General features: G+C 46.5%; 1 protein-coding gene across 1 annotated transcript in view; it reads left to right on the forward strand.

The window, feature by feature from the left end:
• The window catches only part of XKR6 (XK related 6), a 299,312-nt gene extending 279,459 nt beyond the window's left edge, over positions 1 to 19,853 (forward strand). The window contains exon 3 of the mRNA XM_032332269.1: positions 17,043 to 19,853. Coding sequence (XP_032188160.1) covers positions 17,043 to 18,007 — 965 coding nt within the window. The 3' untranslated portion in view covers positions 18,008 to 19,853. The remainder of the gene's footprint in view (positions 1 to 17,042) is intronic.
• The last annotated feature ends 614 nt before the right edge of the window (positions 19,854 to 20,467 follow it).

Consider the following 20,467-nt stretch of genomic DNA (forward strand, 5'->3'; position numbering starts at 1 on the left):
AGGCATCCCCAGATACCCTCTGAGCCAGATGTGTTCCCCTTGATCCTCTAATTCAGATAGAGGGCAAGACTGGAAGCCCCCAGTTGGGACCAGAAACTCCAGATGACCCCAAGGGCTGCTGGAACTTGAAGGTAGAGACACCTCCAGAGCACAGAACCACTCCTGCTCAGGGAGCACCCACAGGAGACATGCTTCTCCCGAGGGCAAGCAGTTCTCTCAGAGAGGATCAAAAGCAGATCTGACTTGTTCTCACAGGTGACACTCCACCATGCAAAACTTTATAGGTGCCCCAGTACCCTGTGAGTGGCAAGCAGGCAGATTCTGGCAGAGGTCCACATAAAGGCACCTCTGATGTCAAAACACTTGAATCTCACGACTTCAGTGTCCAAAGGGATTTAAAGCAATGGGAACTTTGAACTGAAGAGGTTGACTAGGCTGTCTAACCCACCCTCCTTGTTTAACATGTGGGAAACTGAAGCACAGAGGGGTAAATTGCCCAAGATCACACAGTAAGGAAAGCTCTCAGAAGAAGCTCCTCTTCCTGCCACACCGGGCCTGCAGCTGAGATGGTAGCATGGCATCTACAGCCTGGAGTTCAAATACCAGGCTTCACCCAGATAGTTCTTCCTGCCCCCCAACCTAGACATCAGTAACCGCCACATCCAGCACCAAAGTTACATAAAAACTGGCATCTTTACTAAGATGAGGAAGCATGAGAAGTATTAAACCCTGCCTTCAGACACTGAGTTCTAAGATCTAATTAGGGCCTTTGCTTTCTGTGTCTTCAGTGTCAACCTCCCTAATAGTCTTCTTTCTTAACTTCACTTGCTGGGTCCTCTTGCATCACAGCCTCTCCAGCACCTTGCACTTTACTTCACATTGTACTTCTTTTTCTAGCCAGAACCCTGACAGCATCCAAGCGATTCACAAAGGCACGTTTCTCCGCTCCTTTTGAGCTAAATTGTCTTTGCCTTTGTCTTCAGCTGTCAGCCCCCAAAGCCCTTCCTCCCTTCCCTAGCGAGGACGTAATTCATCCTGGAGGAAACTTCTCGGACATCCATCTCCTTGGTCAGCTTACGCTTCCATGTGAAGTCAAGAGAGAGCCCCCTTCCGGTCTGGGCTCTCAGGAAAAAGGAAGGCCCAGGGGGTGTGTCCATAGCTGTTGGATGGCTTCAGCATCCATTCCTCCCTCCTCCTCTCACAGGGGAAGACTTCCATGTCCCTCTTCTTGGGAGATTCCTTTTTTTCTTATGTAAGAAATGCATTCTGGTCTCTTTCTAGTCCTGCTCCTATGGACATTAGCTGTCACTCTCAGTGTCTGAGACACCAAAATTAATTCCTTGATCATTTAGGATTCTGGTTAAAAGGTGAAGCTGCCACGTGGAAAGTGATGGTAATCTGGTCATGTGACCCAAAGGTGACAGATCTGAGAACCAGAGCTATGAATTTCCCACTCAGTGTTCTCATTACCAAGAAGTAAAGCTTGCCATTAAAACAGCAAGTCTGGGGGCATCTGGGTGGCACAGCTGGCTGAGCATCTGACTCTTGGTTTTGGCTCGAGTCATGGTCTCATGGTCGTAGGAGCCAGGCTCTCGTCAGGCTCCGCGCTCAGTATGGAGTCAGCTTCAGATTCTTTCTCCCTCTCCCTCTGTCCCTCCATGCTTGAATTCATGCTCTTTCTCTCTCTTGCCAGTAAATAAAGTCTTAAAACACACACACACACACACACACACACACACACACACACACACACACACACACACACTTGATTCATTGCATTCGTTGCAGGTAACGAATCACTCGTCCAGAGTCACAGGGAGCCTCCATGCTCCCCCAGCCCTTACCAGTGGACAGAGCCCTTCTCACTAGCCCATTCCCTTGCTGAGCTGGAGTTGCCCCTCTCCAAGAGCTGCTCCAGGGTTTCAGACCAAGTCGGTACAGAGGTCTTCCAGCCTTTGATGTCAATTTCTAGGCTGTGTATCACTTGTCTGTGGCTTAGCTGGGAGCAGGTAAAGAAAGGAAAAGATGCTCAATCCCCTGTTCCCTCCTTTCTCCTGGCCATCTGTATCTTCCTCATCTATAATCAAAAGGTAGAGAGGTGCACAGGCATGACTGCCTTCTCCAGCTGGAACACAGATTGGCCTCTCCCATTCCCCCCACGGTGGTGGGAGTAGCCAGTGCTTTCCCCTCTCTCCAGCTCTGTTTCCCGTGTTCTCCAGCTCTGAGGCATCACCCTCCTTCTCTCCTATGTGACAGCTACTTGCATCTGCACACAGTGTTCCCTGACCAGCCAACTCCAAGGTACAGTCCTACTTCAGCTACCCATGGCTCTTTGTTCAATAGCACTTTAAAACCGTATACTTTTAAACAGAATTTGCAAGAATTTTCAGCAGAGACCTCCACTCTTCCTGTGCATGCTCCAGCTTAATCTGCACACGGTTCTGAGGCCTTGGCTGAGATGGCCCCTAACAACTGGCAAAAGGAAAAAGAGGCAGGATTCTTTTTTCTATTTTTAATCATAGTAGGAATACTACATATGAAATCCAGCCTCTTAAACTCAAATTTTCAAGTGCAAAAGAAAATACAGTATGTGCATACAAAGGAGACTTCTTAAAACAGCAGGACAAATATGAGAAAGGCAAGCTAAATCGATTTCATTATAGTTATCACCAATGGAACAGCAATTGGCCAAACTGGAAATGTTTGTACGTCCAATGCCCAAACACAGAGAGCCATCCAGACAAGACTTCCTGAGCTTGCACAGGCTGTCCAGGACCATCTTGCGAGGAAGTGCAAATTCAGAAGCCTGAGCAGTAACTGTAATGGGGCCCCTTGTTCACTTATTTGGTAACTATTTATTAAGCACCTACAATGTGCCAAGCAGGGTTCTAGGAGCTGGGAGCAGATATAATCATAGACAAAACAGAGAGAAGAAAGCCCTGCCCTCACAGAGCTTACAGTTCTTGCAGGGAGAGGCAAACAAGGAACAAAACAATTATCTTATTTTCTGTGTTAACAAACCAGAGGCTCTCAGGAGAGCAACGAAACTGGGAAGAGAGACAGGAGGGGAGCAGAGCTGTGGGCAGTTTTCAGTAGGGCGGCTGGGAAAGGTTTCCTGGACAAGGTGACCTCTGAGCAAAGATGTGAGGATGGGAGGGAGCCAGCCCCGCAGATTTTGGAAGCAAGTGTGCCAGGAAGAGAGGACAGCCAAGAGCAAGGCCTTGAGCTGAGCGAATGCCTCCAGTGTCTGAGAAGTGGCAGGGAGGCTGAGATGGGTCTCTCGGCTGCTTCTGTAGCTTAGCCTGGCCTAGTGGTCTTGCCAACATTCATTTATTTAAATAGATTTATTGAGATACAATTTACATACCATTCAATTCATCCACTTGAAATGTACAAGTCACTGGCTTTATTTTCTTAAAATATTATTTAGTCATTTATTTATCTGAGAGGCAGAGAGAGTGTGCACATATATGAGCAGGGGGAGGGAGAAGCAGACTCTCCACTGAGCAGGGAACCTGATGCAGGGCTTGATCCCAGGACTCTGGAATCATGACCTGAGCCGAAGGCAGATGCTTAACCGCCTGAGCCACCCAGGCACCCCAAGTCACTGGCTTTAGTATATTTGCAGAGTTGTTACCATCACTACAATTCATCCAAGAACATTTTCTTTGCCCCACAAAGGCACTTTGCCCCTCTTAGAGCTGCTCCCCTGTAAGGACTTTCTCCAACTTCCCTGCAGAGGGCAAAGGCTGGCAGAAGGAGCACTGGGTGGGGAGTCTGCTGTGCTAGAATGCTCTGCTGGATTCTGGTCGGATCCCTGCAACCTCATCTTCTCTGGGCCTGGTTACTGTGAATGAGGATAGGAAGGACCCCTGAAGACCCTTTCATCCCTGATAGCTTATGACTCTAAGGAAGAGAAGGGGGTGGGAATCTCAGTGAAATTGGGGCAGTAGTGATCTTTAATTAGCCTTGACATTCACATTAGAGACGATCGCGGGAACTTGGAGCTCCAGGAAAGACTGCAGTGAAATGATCTTCAAAAGATCTTTTCTATTCCTTAAGATTCCCAAGGAAAGAAAGTCTGAGAGCTCCATGAACAATGCCTTCCTGGGTCTCACATGTCTTACCACTGGGGAGGGGAACAGAAGGGCAGAGACCCCGGGGAAGGAAACCCTGGGAGGTGACACCCCTCGGCTGTTCCACATCCTGCGTGGTTATAGATGAATCGCCTTCTCTGAGGGCCTCAACTTGTTCATCTGTAAAATTTACCCCCAGGATCCCATTCAATTCTGGACCCAGCTGGAGGTATGAGGCTGGTCAGGACATCAAGAGGAGTTCTAGGGTGTTGCATTCACTCTAGGGCCAACCTAAGGTAAGGATGGGTCCAAAGCTGACCAGAGGAGAACTGAGACCTCAGTGAATTCTAGACCATCTTGGGTGTTCAGGCTCCACATGCCCCAGGCTGCCTGCCAGACCTTAGAGCTAAGAAGGCTGCCGGCTGGAAAATCTGTCCCCCTGTGACAAACCTGGGGGCCCCCATGTTCTTTTCATCCTTCAGCCTTCACCAGTGACAGCCTAGAGCTTTGAGTCCTTTTCTCTTGTCTGCATGTTGGTGTCCTGGGACTGTCCCCTGGAAGAAAAGTTGCTGTGTCCTATGTGGCCCTATAGAAAGCTCCCAGTGTGGAACTCCCATGCCTGGCTTCACACACCTGCTCTGCAGCTTCTCCAACGAGGCCTTCACCTCTTTGAGCCTCGGGGTTCCCATTTGTAGAGCACAGCTAATAACTCCTGCCTCAGAGGGGTTTTGTCAGGAGTAAGTGAAATGCATTTGTTCTCCACACATGAGAGGCCTTCCGACAATGGATGCTGGTATTTCCACTGCCAGCCAAGAAAGGCACATACTGCTGCCATCCTCAGCAAGGCTCTGATTGGACGCCATTTTCCCTGGAAGGCTTTTCTTGACTAGGGCCATTGACCACTGAGAAGTTGAGCTCAGGGGCCAGGACCACTCCAGGGTCAGCCCCACACGGGCACACAGCCACTCACCTGCTCAGCAGTCCTGCTTTTCTGGTCACCTGAGTGGCTATGGAACTAAACAGTATCTGAGACCTGCCCGTGCTCCTTGCCTTTCCTGAGCTTCTGTCACAGCTCCATCTGGAAGCATGGCTAGCACAGTTGAGCGGAGGGCAGTGGCCATGAGGCCAGAATGCCCACAGTCCAGTTCTAGTTAATCAAGGTTGGTCGTCTTCAGGGCCTTGGTGGCCCCAGGTAAGGGAACCCGAGACCATTTTGGCTGGCAGAATTCCTAGGGCTTTGACAGCCATATCATATCCCACTCCATGGGAGACAGGATGCCTTTTAAGAAGAGGGTGCCTTTTAAGCTTGGGGTGCCAGGGTGGCCTAGTTGGCTGAACTTCTGATTCTTGGTTTTGGTTCAGGCCATGGTCTCAGGGTCGTGAGATTGAGCCCCACGTAGGGCTCCGTGCTTGAGTAGTATAGTGTCTGCTTGAGTTTCTCTCTCCCTCACCTTCTCCCTTCCCGCCCATGCTCTCTCTCTCCCTCTCTCTCTCTCAAATAAGTCTTCAAAGAGAAGATTTTATCACCTTCTAAATGACTATAACTTTCCAAGTCTCCTCCTACACAAAGCCCGCAAGCCCTGAATCATTGCACTTCTGAAGGGGCAGGAGACAGGAGGAGGAGGCTGCAGTGAACTTTGCTTTTGCCTCTAGAGGTATGGTCTCATCCTATATTATTCCAAACAGGCCAGGAACAGCATCTTGACATCCCATGGCAAAACTCAAAAACTTGAAGCCTAGATTTTACCAACCCCAAACAGAGGAAAAGCAATGCCAGGAAGCTGAGCAGAGCAGTCTCTCAAAGCCATTCTGCCTTCCAGGTTGAGGCTTTCTGCTCCCTCTGACTTTCCTGCTCATCCATTTCCATATCAGTAATATTGAATATTCAATATCAGTAATATTGCTCCCTCTGACTTTCCTGCTATTCCATTTCAATATCAGTAATATTGAAAACTTAAGATGAACTAGTGCACATGAGGCATTTTAGAATTTCTAGAGCACTTTGACCTCTGTCATGAGGCTCAGGATTGTTGACATGACCATCATGAAGGCACACATTTGGCACCACAAAATACTCAATGGGTATTCAGTATGTATCTATACACTACATATATTCATTCTCTCTATATAGATGTATGGGTATACACACACTATGTAGAGGTATATGAATATATTGTATAGTATGTATATATATCAGAGATGTGCCTATATGTTTTATACTCATAATTCATTAAATATTCCAAATCCACATATTTAGCCAAGGTTCACAAACAGTAAAATAAGGCCAGATCTGTTTGTACCAAGGCCTCTGTCCATTCCAGGGCATCTCAACCTGGGTTAAAATGCACTCACTCTGGGAGCATCAGCGTTTTGAGCCTGATTGGCCATTTGCTCCTCAAGGAGAAGGGATTTACTGGAACTTTCCAGTGAGAGCAGATGGCCTTCTTCACTGTGTGCTCCAGGCCAGCCAGGATCCAGGCGTCTGTGAGTCCTGCACCACGCCAGCTGAGTGGTTGACATTTGTTCTAGAATCTCTAAAGTTTGTCTTTCTCCAGCTTGCTGTGAAAATAGTATTTTGATAGCTCTGACAGCATCTTAGAAAGAGGAGACAAGCGAACAGAGAGCTGGTTTTAGTTTTCCTCTGTTGGGTCCTTTAAATATCAGTGCTTAACCTTGAAGCTCCTCAAGGGGAGCGCTGCTACCTTCCTGTGTTATCCACCATGTCCCCAGAGCAGCCGTGAGCCCCTGATGTGTGCTGCTCAGAAGAGACGCATCCTGCAGATATCAGACCCCAGAGATGCTATTCCCACAGCCTCTCTTGACGTCACACTGTGTCCGCACCCCACGGGCCTCTTCAAGGTAGTCACTCCTCAGGAAGAACTCTTTAGAAAGCTTCCATCTCCAGCTATTAGACACACCCACGTTCCTGGTTTGGTTTTTGACTTACTGAAAATATTGAGGAAGTTGGAATACCCAATCACAGGGCTTCTTAACCTCGTCATTAAAAGATCTGGGGCTGTGGAGGGGGGACTGTCCTGTGCATTATAGAAAGTTTAGCAACACTCCTGGCCCCTACACACTAAACACCAGTAGCACTCACACCTGGTGTTATGACATTACCTAATGTTCCTGGTGAGGGTGGGGGCAAAATCAGTCCTGTTGCAGACTTCTGTTCTGCTGTTAAATGGATGATGTTGCGTGTTGTGGGCTGAATCTGGCCCCCTCTCGATGGGTTGGTTTGCATGGGAAAGGCATCCATTTCTTGCTCTTCCTTGGAGGGTCAGCAGGGCGCCAGAGTCAAAGCAGGAGAATAAAAGGACATGCTTGATGCAGTAACCTCGGGCACATCCTCTTACCTCCTTGAGCCTTGGTTTTCTCGTGGTAAAATGGGTCGCCAATAGACATTTCAATAGACATTCATTACTAAATGAAGTAACACTAGCAAAGTATATGGTATAATACCTGGTACATAGGGAACAATAAATGTTAGTTCGTCTTCATTTGTCTCTTCTACCCTCGAGGATTTCTTCCTGAGGGACAAAGGCATACGTGTTTGTTCCCAGGGAATTGCCCTGTCCCACATTAAGGGCTAGAGGTGGGTGGTTGTCATGACCGATGGGGTCACTGGCCCCTTTCCCTATGGGCTCACTTGGGAATCAGATAGCTATGGGCTTTTGTTATGAGAAAAATACCCATGCAATTTTTTTTTTTTTTTTTACCTGCGCAATTTTGTGCATAGTTTCAGAAGGACCAGACCAAATGGCTGCCCTTGGAAAATATCTACCTCAAAAAAAAAAAAAAAAAAGAAAGAAAGAAAAAGAAAGGAACCAAGTAAAAGTAAAAGATGGTGGGGAAAGGCTAAGGTAGAAAACAAAGCATGGAAAGTGGGAGGAGACATGGGGTGGGGAGAGGTGGGGGGGTCAGCTTTTTAGTGTGGCGGTGAGGGATGCTGGCTGGGAAGGTGGTCTCTGAGTCAAGGGCTCAGTGAAGCACTTGGATATCTGCGGAAGGGTGTTTGAGGCAGAGGAAGAGCAAGTGCTTATGCCCTGAGTTGGGAGGGAGCCTGGAGCACATCTGGGGCTGAGGGAGTGCCTGCATAAAAGCCTAACACCAAGAAAGGAACTTAGATCTGCACCCACTGGGGAAGGGAGTTACTGAAGGGCATGAGCAGGGAACTGATAGATTACACTTATTATTCCCAGGCAGTATTATGGGGGGGCCTGAAGGCCCTTGAAAGGACCCACCATGGTGTTAACCCTGAACAAGATGACACATCAGTCAGGAGATGATGGCCATGCCACGATGTGGAATACTCAAACAATTCTGGTGCCTTAAAACCAGAAATGATTCACTTCCTGCTGGTGCCATGTCTGTCATAGGTCACTGGTGAAGCAGCTTGTTCTTGGAGCATGGGAGAGCATGGCCTTCTGCCTGAAAGTGACACACGTATTTGTGCTCATGTATCCCTGGTCAGAGCCAGTCACAGACCGCACTTGAGTTCAACAGAGCAGGATTGCATATCCTCTCATGGGAAAGGCACAGAAAATCAGTGACCATGGGCAGCCCACCATGCCTGGGAGGCCACACAGCAGGGCATACTATAGCTTAGTCGGTGTGGCGGGATGGTGAATAGACTTTTAGGACAAGAGCAGATGCAGGGAAATGATCTAGGAGGCCATTCCAGCAGCCCAGGCAAGGGAGATGGATGAGAGATACGCTTCCACACATTCTGGGTGCTCAGGACCTTCCAGGGGTGGGTCCTCAGTTTGCCAGGCCCACAAATTTGACTTTGTCAGTGCTCACAGAGAGGATCAGAGGGCTGCCACACAGTAACCAAACTGATAAGGAATTGACATATAAATCTGAATGCTAATTCGTTAATCTGTGGTTTTGGGTGAGGAGACACACTTCCTCTAGTGTTTACAAAAGGACTCTTGAGTTCGGAAGCTAAGCAGGCCTGCATTCAAACCCTTCTTCTGTGATTTCTTAACTACTTAATAATGGAAAAGCTTGTTAGCTTGTGAGCCTTAGTCTCTCCATCTTCAAATAAGCCCATTACTTCAGATAAATTCACAGGGAAGAATAACTGAGTTACTTTGTATCATGTGCTCGGCCTAGAGTCTGGGCCATGGTAGCTGTTCAGTAAAGAAGAGAGATCATTATTATTGAATTTTTATTAGGGATTAGCAGAAAATGATCAGCCTGGATACAGAGCCAATAAAGAGATAGTCGCAAAAACCGTGGGAAGATGACATTGTACAACACAGACTACCTGTGTAGTGGCCAAATTCTGTTCCCCTTGATCCATCTCCCTGATGTTAAAGAACTTTTTCTTCAGGGTATGGTATGGTTTCTCAGATGTCAGCTTTCCTGAGACCTTCCAGTCTTCCTGCCCTCTGTTTACACCAGGCCACTTCAATTGCCCTTGGGTTTTTCCACATTGACTCAGCCACACATACTTGTCGGTCCCAAGGGTGCCATCACAGATGGTGGATGCCATCTTCTTTTTGGACCCTCACTAAGGGTCAGTCTGGAAATATCAAGGGTGTCTTAAGGTTACCCTATGTGGTAACCTCCTGTGGGGATCACACCCTCTCCAAACACAGAAATGTGACCAAAATGAGGATGTCAAAGCTTGCAAAATCCTGAGGGTCAAAGAAGACTGTCAGATCATCAATGATTTACTGTGAGCATATTGTTAGAGAAAGTTTAAAAAGGGGATTGGTTTCTTTGTTGCTTTCACATGAAACTTACTAAGTATTATTCTGACTGATAGCCAATAGTGTGTTGTTTTGCCTAGAAGTATGGTGTTGGAATATGGAGGGCAGCCTTATGGCTAATTTGCAATGAGGCCCCCTAAATTTTTCAAGAAAGATAGTAGATCCTGACAGGTAGTGTGCTGGTAAATGCTAACAACCAGCTCTTAGCAGATTTGGGGGCCCCCTCATTTGTTAAAGTAGAAATTTGTAAATATTTCCACCACATCTATTTCAAGCCCCCCACTTGACATTGGGGAAGTTTCCTTCTCCCCATTGCCTGAATGGGAAAGTAACTTTGTACCAGGTGCTCCCTTGTTGTGTCTCCTGGATGGAGGTGAGGACAGGAGACAGGCAGGAATCTTTCAAGAACTGTGCACACAGCGGCTATGTCTTTTTCCTGGGAGCATTTCCAAGAAGAGATTGAGATTTTTAAAAAAATGTTGGAAGATAGGGGAAGTCGGATGGGGGAAAATGAAGAACCACCCAGATACCAGGAGCTCAGTGTGAGGAAAATACACAAAGATGATTTGAAGAATAGATGGTTGAGTTCCCCTAATATTAGGTTTAGGGAAGAGGTGAGAGTTGAAAGAGGGAGATGTTGACCTTGACATGCAGGTAGACAAATAGCCAATTGAGCATGTTTCTTGGCTTGAGGAATCTCTATGGATACCATACCACACGAATTAGGTGAGTATGGAATTTCAGAACGTGGCTACGGCTACATTGAAGTCTTTCAACTTCAGGTTCAGTTTCTTTACCTGAAAAATGGGGATAACAGCCCAGCAAACAAAGGATGGCGCAAGTAGGGCAGTAGCTAATGGTCAAGTGTGAGGAAGAACAAAGTGGATCCGAAAGCCAAATGCCACACAGTGTCAGGAGAGACAGGCCGTCTACTGTACATGAAGGAATTGGTTGAGGACTTCAAAGAGAGCCCTCCATGGGGGCTGGGTTCAGGAGTAAAGGGAAGCAAGGAGATTACCCTTGAGAAGTTTGGAGGAGAAGAGACAAAGGGAGATGGGATCTCACTAGCGGAAGGTGCAGGGGTGCAGAGACGATCTAGTCTTTGTAAGACCGGAAGACCTTGACTGTTGTTATATGCTGATGTGAGGGAGCCACTGGAGAGGGAGCTGGGAGTCTGCACATCTGACTCTTCCTACCCTGCTCCACCTTGTGCTCAGTGCCCCATCGAATCCCTCATCCAAGTGTTTTTCCAACATGTGATTTAGTGGTGGTACTAAGACCTTGTGATAGAAAGGTGGGGGGCAGCAGCTGGTAACAGAGCTGGGTGTGCACATACCACTCTGCAGAACAAGGTCCTGCTGTTAACCTCATCTCATGGCCATCTCTAGATACCTCTGGGGGTTCTCAGGGTACTCCTCAAACCCACATGTTGCATTCTCCCCATGAGATACCGTAGTGTCTGGTTTCTCCTTCAGCTTTCCTTTCTGCTGGTGTGTTGGAGCTCCCACTTGCTGGCTCCTTGGTGCAGCCCTGCCGTGGTCATGGCCCTGCTTTGGGCTTGTCATATCTCAGCTACCGTACCTCACCCTGGTGACTGTACCCTGATCCCTCCCACTGCATTGTATCTTTCCTTCGGATTCTTCCACTTCATCTCCCCCTTGCCCTCCAATTTTAGAGTCCTGTCCTTCCCCAGACACCATGTTACTATGCTTCTCAAACAATGGGATATCCACACTCACATTTTTTTGTTTTGTTCCCCAACTGGCAACAGTTCAGCTGAGAGTGATCCTTGGATATTGTACTGTCACCACCAAATTTCCTGATGGCTACCGCTCCTCAGTAAGAGGTGTCCAACTGCAGATTGTGGCCCCTCATGCTCTGTTACATTAGTCATAGATATGGCCATTCCATTTCTGGAAATCTTAAACGCTGGGTCCAGTGATCAGAACCTGAGGGCCCCTCTCCCGAGCTTTTCTTAAGGGGAGTGACCCCCGAGGAGTCTCCAGTTTAGCATCTTCCTAGCTGGTGAGGCTGGGCTCAGTGGGCCAGCTGCAAGCTCCGCCTCCTGGTCTGCACCAGGAAAAGTGAGCAAGCTGTGAAGGTCACTGCCCAGAACTTGTCACAGCTGAACGTGAAGTGTTTAACAATTTCCAGTCTGATCTTCGGAATATAGAAAGCGATTGAGCCATAGTGGGAGCAAATCGTAAATGCTCCCAGGCCTGTCTGAGAATCTCACAGGGGGCCACAAGTCCTCTTCTGAAGCCAGTTCCCCTGGGCTTGGGTCTTGGCCAGGATAATGCATTGACTTTTGGGTTGATCTCAGGCATGACAGAAATCTTCCGAGTGAGCCACAACAGTGAGGGAAAACCTTGCCTTCCTCCCTCTAGAGTGGAATACACTGCAGGCCTTTGATTAATCACTTGACAGAGGCAAACCGATCTCAGTTAATTCTACTGGAGTCACCTCTTTCCTTGGGGCTTGAATGCTACTCTCCTGAGGAAGGTGGACTAGCATGCAAATTTGGTTTGTAGCTCCAAAATCAAGGGCCTCTCTCAGATACCCAGGCCCCTCAGCAAAAGATTCAAATCCTCCGTATCCAAAATGCCTCGACTTTCTTTCCTCTCCCCTCAACCGGCCTCTTCCAAGGCCATGTCTAGGGGGCCCGTTAGTATAGCAGTTGCTTTCAGAGCCCCTGGAGTCAGACTCTGAGTTTGAACCCTGACTCTACTTCCTGATGGACATACGATTTCTGAAAAATACCTGAAGTTTCTTCTTCTAAAAAAATGGGAATTAGAGACTGTACTAGTTTGCTAGGGCTGCTGCGATGAAGTAGCACAGACTGGGTTGCTAAAAAAACAGACCTTTATTTCCTTGCCGTTATGGAGACTGGAAGTCTAGGATCAAGGCGGAGGCAGGATTGACTTCTCTGGAAGCCTCTCTCTTTGGCTTGCGGATGACTGCCTTGTCCTGTGTCCTCACGCGGTCTTTCCTCTGTGTGAGTGTATCCCTGGTATCTCTGTGTATCCAAATCCCCTTTTCTTATAAGAGCAAAGTCAGATTGGATTAGGGCCCTCTCTAATTATGTCATTTAACTTAATCACCCTTTTAAAGACCCTTTTTCCAAATACAGTCCTATTCTGAGATCCTAGGGACTATAGCTTCAACATATGAACTTTTTTGGTGGGAAGAATGACACAGTTCAGCCCATAGTACATTACAAGGTTCTTCTACATTACAAGGTTCTTCTAAATAAGATAATGCATATACATGCTCAGTGAATCATGTGGTGTTCTCTGGGACAGTCAGCTACTCTTTAGGGAACACATTCTTCTGGGGCACCCCCTCCCCTGCCCCAGTTGAGCCCCCAATTAGCTGACTGCCCTGAAGCACCTTCTGCTGACAGTCCTTCAAGGACAAGATGCACTTACAGTCCTGTGGTGGGGGAGGCCACAGGTTTTGTCCAGGGAAATGATGCAAAGGTGGCAAATCATGGGACATTTGATCCATTGACCAAGTATAACAAGTGTGCCAACGTCATAGATGGGATCCAGACAAGTTTCCTGGAGGCGAGTTGAAAACAAATGTATCAACTAATGCCTGGTACCACTGGTTCTTGAGTCCCCGGAGGGCAAGTATTACCCTCTGTTGAACATCCAGTGAGAAACCCAACTCCAAAATGGGATCTAAAGTGTCTCCACTGTAGGATGTACTCAGCCTGGACCCCCTAAAATGTGTCTATCTACAAATTTGCATAGAACAGGGAGTTCTTTGATGAATGTCATGAATTAGAATTAGCCCCCTCCAGGCATTCCTCCGTCCCCATAGGATCATCTCTGTTGATGCTGCTGGCAGAGTGAGTGGAGCAGGTTTAACATGGCATGATGTCCCCACTCATGTTCCTTCCTGTCCCTGCTCACTCTGCTCTGGCTCTGAGAAGAGGCTCCAAACAAACACACTTTTTCCAGTCCTAGACAGGGCCTCTGCCCTGGTCACCTTGTACACAGGGCACATGTCAAAACTTTCCCCTTTCCCTTTCAGCTTTAACTTGGAGCATTTGCACAAGGCCAAGGATGTGGCCTGGCATTCAAGGCCCTCAGGAACCAACAGCTTGGTGTTAGAACAAACATATGCAATTAGAGAAGGCTGATGGCCTTCATCACAAATGACCTCAGGAAAGGGGCTACTTGGTGGATCTCTGGAGCGCCGAGCTGACCAAGTGACAGGGTGCAGAAAGAGTGGAGAGCCTGGACCAGCGTGATCCGGATGGCAGAGAGCTGTACCATGGGCCTAACTGACAGCTGTACTGTCAGTGCTCCTCAGGGTAATCTTGGGCAAGGAACCCAAGCCCTTGTACTTCTGCAACCTGTTGAATGAGTGGGTTGAAGGGGGTGGTCCATGAAGCTTCCTGTGGATTTACTGTTTGGTGATATACAATATATCAAGTTGGGAACAGACAAGCAGAGAGGTAAGAGTGGGGCTGGGCATCAGCTGGCCAGCAGGACCGCAGCGAAGCACTCAGATCTGTCTTCCATGTAACTCTGTCCCGAGCCCTCCTTGTAATTCACATTAATGTCTTATGATGCTTAGGAGACATTCATGCCGAACTCTAGAGAGCAATTCTGGAAGCATTAACCAAGAACCAAGGCAGTATATAGGTCTGCTCCGAGGGAAGCAGTTTCTGTAACACTTCATGAAGGGTGAGGCAGGAGCAGAACACTGGCCCTCAAAAACCACAGCAACAGATCTGGACATGCCATAGGTAACCGAGAAGATGGAATAATGACGAAAAATTGTACCTGGCTTGGCTATGTGTGACTTCTGGAGATGAATTCCTACTTATTTGTATTTGATATGGAGAGGGCCAATATCACAACACACAGAATATCACGGCCAGCACAGTGAAGGCTGAGGGGCTGTCCCACTTCTGTCCGCCAAGTCTGTTCAAAAGCACACTCAGAATAAGCCTGAATTAGACCATGCTCTGGCAAAAGCTAAGCTGCTTTTTCTTACTTTATGAGCTTGGCACTCGTGTTTTTCTTAGAACCAGGGAAGTAATACGTTTTGATTTATTAGAAGGAACAAAAAAATCACGCCTTCTTCCCATTTAGCTTCTGTAGAACTCCCATCTGATTATTAAAGGTCAGTGGTACCACCAAGATTATTAACATCAAGAAATGAGTTCACCAGGAGAGGGCTGATGTCACAAAGACATATAAGAGGAGCTTTCCTATGGTAAAGGAAAGGATCAGCAAAAAGCCTGGCACAGACTACCAAGAGGATGGCATATTCCCTGCCCTCTGGAAACCCACAACCTAAATCATATGACTCCCAAGAAGACCTGTTCCCCTCCCTTTCCACACCACCACCAGCCAACACAAACTCAGGAGGCTTTAAAAGGTTAGGATGACCATTGTGACGTGGTCGCAGAGCATGCACGGCCTCAGCAGGTGCTGGTGGAAATGTCCTGTGTGTACAAGGGGCAGGGAAGGATACATCAAGTACCATGTTCATAACTTTCCAGAAAGGTGAGAGGAAATGTATTAGATGTTCTCAAGATTGGCTTCTGTGGAGGAATTGGGATGGTTTCTCCCCTGTTCATTGTCAACTGTGGTTGCCATTATTTACAACAGCCATACATATTCATTGTAACAGTTAACAGTCTGGAGGTTTTTCTATGCTCACACCAACATAATGGTTTTTATTATTGCACTCTATCATTTTGCAAGCTGTAAACCTGAGTGTTTCTGTGAGATGTTGGGAGTATGTGAGTGAGGTGGGTGAGGAAAGTGAATGCAGGGAGAGTGTAAAATGACAGGGGAATTTGACTCTCCCCTGGGGCTTGGAAGGGAGAGGGAGGATGAACAGGTTCCCAGGGAAAGACAAATCCAAGGCTACAGGGCTGGAGCAGTTGAATGAGTCTCTTGATGAGCAAGCTCCTGGACCTTTGAGCTGAGAGAGGTTGATGATGTAACTTTGATTTCAGCCTGGAAGAACGTTGTGGGGAATTGGGCTGGTGCATGGGAGGGAACCCAGTAAGGAGATGGGTACCAAAAGAACAGTATTCAAGACTCCAACTGAATTTAGTTGTGTTTAGTTCTGAAATGTGGAGAGAAAGGCAAAACAAAAGAGCCTTTGGATGGATGGAGAAAATATGTGGGGGTGTCGAGGGGTGATGGGGAATCTTGCTTTAGAGGGGGTCATATGGTAACACTTGCCTAATAATTGGTTTCTTGTAGGCGGATTTGGAGAAACTCCGGTAACTATTTATTGTTTTGAGTTTGATTGAGTTACAGAAATTCAATAGGCAGCATAGGCAACATTATAAATAAAATTGCTTTATAACAGTTGAAGTATGATTTGGGATCAGACTCATTCTTTTGCCTGCTGAGGAGGAATGCAGGGAATGATGAGCAGAGGAGGGTGAGCAGAAAAGGCATTCTCGAAGCATGAGCAACAGTGCTGTTGAGTCAGGACAGAGATGAGACAAGGACGGGCTTCCCAAGTCAAGGCCCCAGAGAACTTTGAGCAGAATGGTGGGTTGGAGAAAGCAACAAAAATTGGACAAGACTGAGAGAGACAAGAATGAGTGAGAAAGGCAACCACCGAAACAGACAGACTACCCCAGGACCCTTGGTCAGGGTGGCCATAGTCAGGGGATTGAGAAGCTAAATGCAAAAGCCTCGGTTCAGAGCCATGGGTGAGCTGATGAAAAAGTAATAGAGACTCCAGTGCTTTCCCAGAGGCGGATAGTGGTAGAACTTGGGGCAGTGAGCAAACTATTGGGCTTCACCATTGGTTATCCCTTCTGTGGGCTCCTCTGAGAGCACAGGCTGCTGAGGACAGGGCCACCAACCCTGACCACACACACATGTGTAACAAGGATCCCCACAAGCTCGTGATTCCTTAAAACTGAACACGTGCCTGTTGGCCTGCAGCAACTGCAGTGAATCATCATGGCGGCTCCAGTTCTCAGCTCCCTTGGCGAGGCACATCTGCCTCTGCCTTAGTCTTGAGTGGTAGGTCCCCAGGAATTCTGGACTGGGTTGTGAAATGTAAAATGAGACCTCCAAAGTTGTCAGCTTAGGGAACAGCTGTGACGTTGAAATCCCATTCCTGATTGTGTGTTTCTTTTTTCCTCCTCCTTTAGACCGCTGTGTGTGTGGGCATCTCCTCGGCTGGCAACCCCACCGTGCCCAGCGCTTGATGTCCAAGGTTTTGACTGTGTGGGTTTGTGTCTTTCCGGCAGGTGTCTCCTCTGCGACTTCCCTGATGTCCCTGGCTTGGGTGCTAGCCTCCTATCACAAGCTGCTGCGGGACTCCAGGGACGACAAGAAGAGTATGAGCTACAGAGGGGCCCTCATCCACCTCTTCTGGCGCCTCTTCACCATCTCATCCAGAGTTATCTCTTTTGCCCTCTTTGCTTCCATATTCCAGCTCTACTTCGGGATCTTCGTGGTGGTTCACTGGTGCGCCATGGCCTTCTGGATCATCCATGGCGGAACAGACTTCTGCATGTCCAAGTGGGAGGAGATCCTCTTCAACATGGTGGTAGGGATTGTGTACATTTTCTGCTGGTTTAACGTCAAGGAAGGGCGGACTCGATATCGAATGTTTGCATATTACACGATAGTCTTGACCGAGAATGCTGCCTTGACGTTCCTTTGGTATTTTTACAGAAACCCGGAGACCACTGACTCCTATGCGGTGCCAGCACTGTGTTGTGTCTTTATTAGCTTTGTGGCTGGGATCGCATCGATGCTCTTATATTATGGTGTGCTGCATCCCATGGGGCCGCGAGCTAAGATTTTTGCCAGCTCCTGTTGTGCCGAGCTGCTCTGGGGCATCCCTTTGCCCCCCGATGTTGAGCCCATGGCACCTCAGACCCCTGGGTACCGGGGGACCCAGGTCACGCCTACCAGAGCCGTAACGGAACAACAGGAGGATCTCACGGCTGACACTTGCTTGCCCGTTTTCCAAGTGAGACCCATGGGGCCCTCTACCCCGTCGGGGCGTCCTTACCACCCAGAAGGGCCCCTCATTAAGATTGACATGCCAAGAAAGAGATATCCAGCTTGGGATGCTCATTTTGTAGACAGGAGGTTGAGAAGGACTATTAACATTCTGCAGTATGTCACTCCCACCGCAGTAGGCATTCGGTATCGAGATGGACCGCTCCTTTATGAGTTGCTACAGTATGAGTCTTCACTCTAAGAGCATCTTGACCCAAGTTGAGAAGGGGACCTTAAGTTTGGTTTGCGGTAAACACCGCTCACAAGAAATATAACCCTCCCTTCCCCAAAAACACAAAACCATCACCACCACCACCATCACAACCACCAATGCTACAAAAAAAAAAAAAAAAAAGAAAAGAATAAGTCACAACCCCTTCAGATAAGCTTTCTTTCCAGTCGCTGTATGTATACAAAGATATTCTCTATGTTTTGTAAGTAAAAACAAAAAGAAAACTTTTCTTTTGTTTTTTACACATAAGAAACAGTATTGAAAAAAAAATCCCACACTATGGTTCATAGGGTGGAGAAGGAGGAGTTGTCTCCACTCCAAAAGAAAAAAAAAGTTTTATACCTTACACCAAGTGTAGATCATTTATGGGATTGGTGCTGATTGAAAGATCAAAACAAAACAAAACAAAACAAAAAACACAAACAAACAAACAAAACCTTCAACTGCCTTATGCCCTTAGGTGCTGAGTTTCATTAAGTACTGTCATGTTTCCTCATGCAAAACTCTCTGGTGACTTTTGCACCAGGAGAGGGAAAATTCAACAATCAAATGAAACAAATCTAGAAACAAAATGAAAACCAACCAACAAAAACCCCGCAAAGCAATCATTCTTCCTATCCGATTATTTGTATTGAACAAAACAAATTTACCAAAAGCAAAGGCATAGAAAACCCTCCTCCTCTTTGGTTTCTCTCCCTGTCCCCTGTCCTTGCCCCTAACTTATCAGCGCCTTCTAGGAGCCAAAAGGCTGGCTGTTTGAAACTCAGATGGCTGGAAAAGGTACTTGAAGGCTGACTATGTGCCATTTTAGCATTCACCTGCTAAGAATCACATTTGTTTCCTGGGATAAAGCAAAATAGGACAAAACAAAAATCTACCCCAATAATTCTATAAGAATAGGAAATTCTAATGCAAAGTAAAGGAAATTTCCATTTTTGTAATCAAAGAACATCAGTAATAATAAAACTCAGCATAGTAGCAAAAAGAATAAGACATCAATTTAAAGGCACAATACTAAAATCAGTAACCGGCAAAAATGATTCGTTCTGTCATTTTAAGGCCGTGAAAAGTATACAATTATCACATATGATATTGTGTAAGGCCTCTTTTGTTTCCATTTGGTGGGAAGCCTTAAATTGATCTGGAAAGAATTCTTCATTTTTTCATTTGTGCTTTTAAAAAATATTAACAAAAGAGGAAAATTAGAATATAAAAAAAAAGTCATATTGTAATAACTGACCCATTTCAAAGACTGTTTGGTGCTTCTGTCTTTCACCATTGTGGTTGGCTGAACGTCATTCAGCTCACTTGGTGCATCTGGGTTGAGTGGGAAATTTTGTGTGTGTAGTGAGTGTGTGTGTGTGTGTGTGCATATGTGTGTGTGTGTGTGTGTGTGTGCCCATAGCACACATATGTGTATGTGTCTGCTGCAAGGTCTTGCCAGAAATGTAGAAAACAGATATAAGACAGACTCTGGGTATGGCTGAGGTGGAGTATAAGGGTGCTGGGGAGCAGACAGCGGGGAGGAGGGGATAGTGCTTGAATATCAACCCCTGTCTGGATGGCGAGACTCATACCAGCAGCATACTCTGGGTCTTCGAGGCCACGTCATTTGGGTGAAGATTTGATTCAATTATTTATTTTCACATTGTACCAAGTTCAATTTCTGGAGGTGTTGCAAGTGTGTTCAACCATTTTTAAATGTTATTTTTCAAAGCATTACTCCTATAAGGAATATTCTGTTCTAGGGCATCTTTTCAATCCCACTCTATCTCTACTTGGGCACAAAAAAAAAAAAAAAAAAAAAGGAAAAGAAAAAAAATCACAAAAAGAAAAAAAAACTCCACAAAAAGATATATATATATACAGATATATATATATATATATATACACACACACACATATATATATACACACACACTTATGTGTGTGTGTATATATGTATATGTATATACACACACACACACACACACACACACACTATTTTTCAGTAAATACTGTTTGTCTTTGTTGTGTGGAGCTGCGATTTTTTTTTAAATTCCAGATATAACTGTTTAGGGTGCAAGACCTCATATTGAACTATTCTCAAGAGAAGTTCAAAACTGAGGATTATTTTTTATGTTTATGGGGTTTTTTTAAAAATTATTATTCAAAGAGGCTTTTCTTTCCCACCTCCCCTTATTGTTTATCTAAATCTGTTTAAAAAAAAGAAAAGAAAAGAAAAAAGAAAAAAAGAACAAATTTTCAATTTCATTTCAGTTGTAAACTGGATGCTCCTTTTATTTTTTTGTTCCAATTCCTTTGATTTCTTTTATTATTACTAAACTTTGCAGTGCTGTCCTATCGTCCTCCCTGACTCGGTTGTCCCCTCAGGTCCTCCCTGGCCGAAAGGAGGAAGGGAGGAGAGACGCAGAGAGCCTGTGGCCCTCG

This window comes from Mustela erminea, chromosome 2, assembly GCF_009829155.1.
Source record: "Mustela erminea isolate mMusErm1 chromosome 2, mMusErm1.Pri, whole genome shotgun sequence".
Taxonomy (NCBI): Eukaryota; Metazoa; Chordata; class Mammalia; order Carnivora; family Mustelidae; genus Mustela; species Mustela erminea.